Raw genomic sequence first — 1,381 nt, 5'->3', positions numbered from 1 at the left:
TTTTTTTGCATCTCCATACTCGTGCATTTGTTCCCCAGAAGAGACCCACCGAGTCACGGACCCTAACAGTGTGTCTCACTGGTTAAGCCCTAAGCAATAGAGAAGAAAAGCTATGCATCACTTGAATGGGGCTCTAACTGTTTTCTGCAATTTATCTTGAGAAATGACTGAAACAAATTTTGTAGGTTCTTTTGTATACAAGGAATCATTCTGGAGCTAGATGTTTCCTAAATTCAACTCCCATAGTCTTGGCCACATCATATCCAAGGCAGCAGCAGGGATTAGAGCAAAATATGGCTACTTTTCTTCAAAGGGTTTCTGCAGACTTAAAGTACTTACCTTTCCCTACCCTCTCAATGAGAATAGTCACACTGCTGTTTTTAACCCAAGGATTGACTTAATATGTTACAAATACTCAGTGATATTTTGTGAATTTTTAAAAAATGATGAATGTATTAAAACAGTTTAGTCGTGTTTTAAAAATTAATAATTGTCACTTATTGAAAATTAAAAGCACCATATATTTCCTATCTCTAATACATTGTATCAGTGTAATCTAGGAAAAATCTCTGAAATTATCATAATAAGGATTCCTCCATAGGAGAAATTCTTGAAAAAACTTTAATGTGGTGGCACTCACACACACACACACACACACACACACAAACACACACAATCATGAATACACATGAAGATACACACATGCACACAGAGTCACAGAAATATACACAAAACATGCACATAAACACACATTCATGCTCACTCACACAAAGATACACACACCTATGCACAAACACAAGCGTACACACACATAGGCATACCCAAACATACACATGCAAACATACACACATGTGTACACACAAACAGCACATAGATATATACAAACTACACACACACAAACAAGCACAAAAGCATGTAAAAACTGCAGGCACAGAAGCAAGCATACATATATATATATACTATTTACACATGAATAAGCACAAAAACATGCACAGACATATATATAAACATACAGAAACACAAATATATTCATAAACATACATAATATGAATGAATAGACATGAACATCCACCCACATATACCCATATGCACACACACACTAATAAAAACATGCTCACCTATCCCACTGTAAGAAACTCACATAAATAAAATTTAAATTTTCTCTCATTTAAAGGAAAATGGAAAAATTGTATAACATTTTACTAACTGAAAATTTTATTTTGATTTCATTATTTATACCATTAACTAATGATCATTGCTGAAGGAGAAGGAAGCCCTGTATTTAAAGAGATTTACTGAGAATCAATGAATATCCTGTGAGAACACAAAAAAAACTCTTCTTCAATTATTTTAAGTCATTTTATACTGAATTTTATATCTG

At 33.3% G+C, this 1,381-nt stretch overlaps 1 protein-coding gene across 1 annotated transcript in view; it reads right to left on the bottom strand.

Moving 5' to 3' along the window:
* LOC103736278 (olfactory receptor 14J1-like) overlaps nucleotides 1-1,381 on the bottom strand; it is a 15,164-nt gene that overhangs the window by 2,504 nt on the left and 11,279 nt on the right. The window contains exon 3 of the mRNA XM_017798869.2: nucleotides 340-374. Coding sequence (XP_017654358.2) covers nucleotides 340-374 — 35 coding nt within the window. The remainder of the gene's footprint in view (nucleotides 1-339; nucleotides 375-1,381) is intronic.

The sequence above is a fragment of the Nannospalax galili genome, unplaced genomic scaffold (genome assembly GCF_000622305.1).
Source record: "Nannospalax galili isolate Female #2095 unplaced genomic scaffold, S.galili_v1.0 scaffold1478, whole genome shotgun sequence".
Lineage (NCBI taxonomy): Eukaryota > Metazoa > Chordata > Mammalia > Rodentia > Spalacidae > Nannospalax > Nannospalax galili.
Note: the sequence above shows the minus strand (reverse complement) of the source record. Positions and strands in the feature narration are given on the sequence as shown.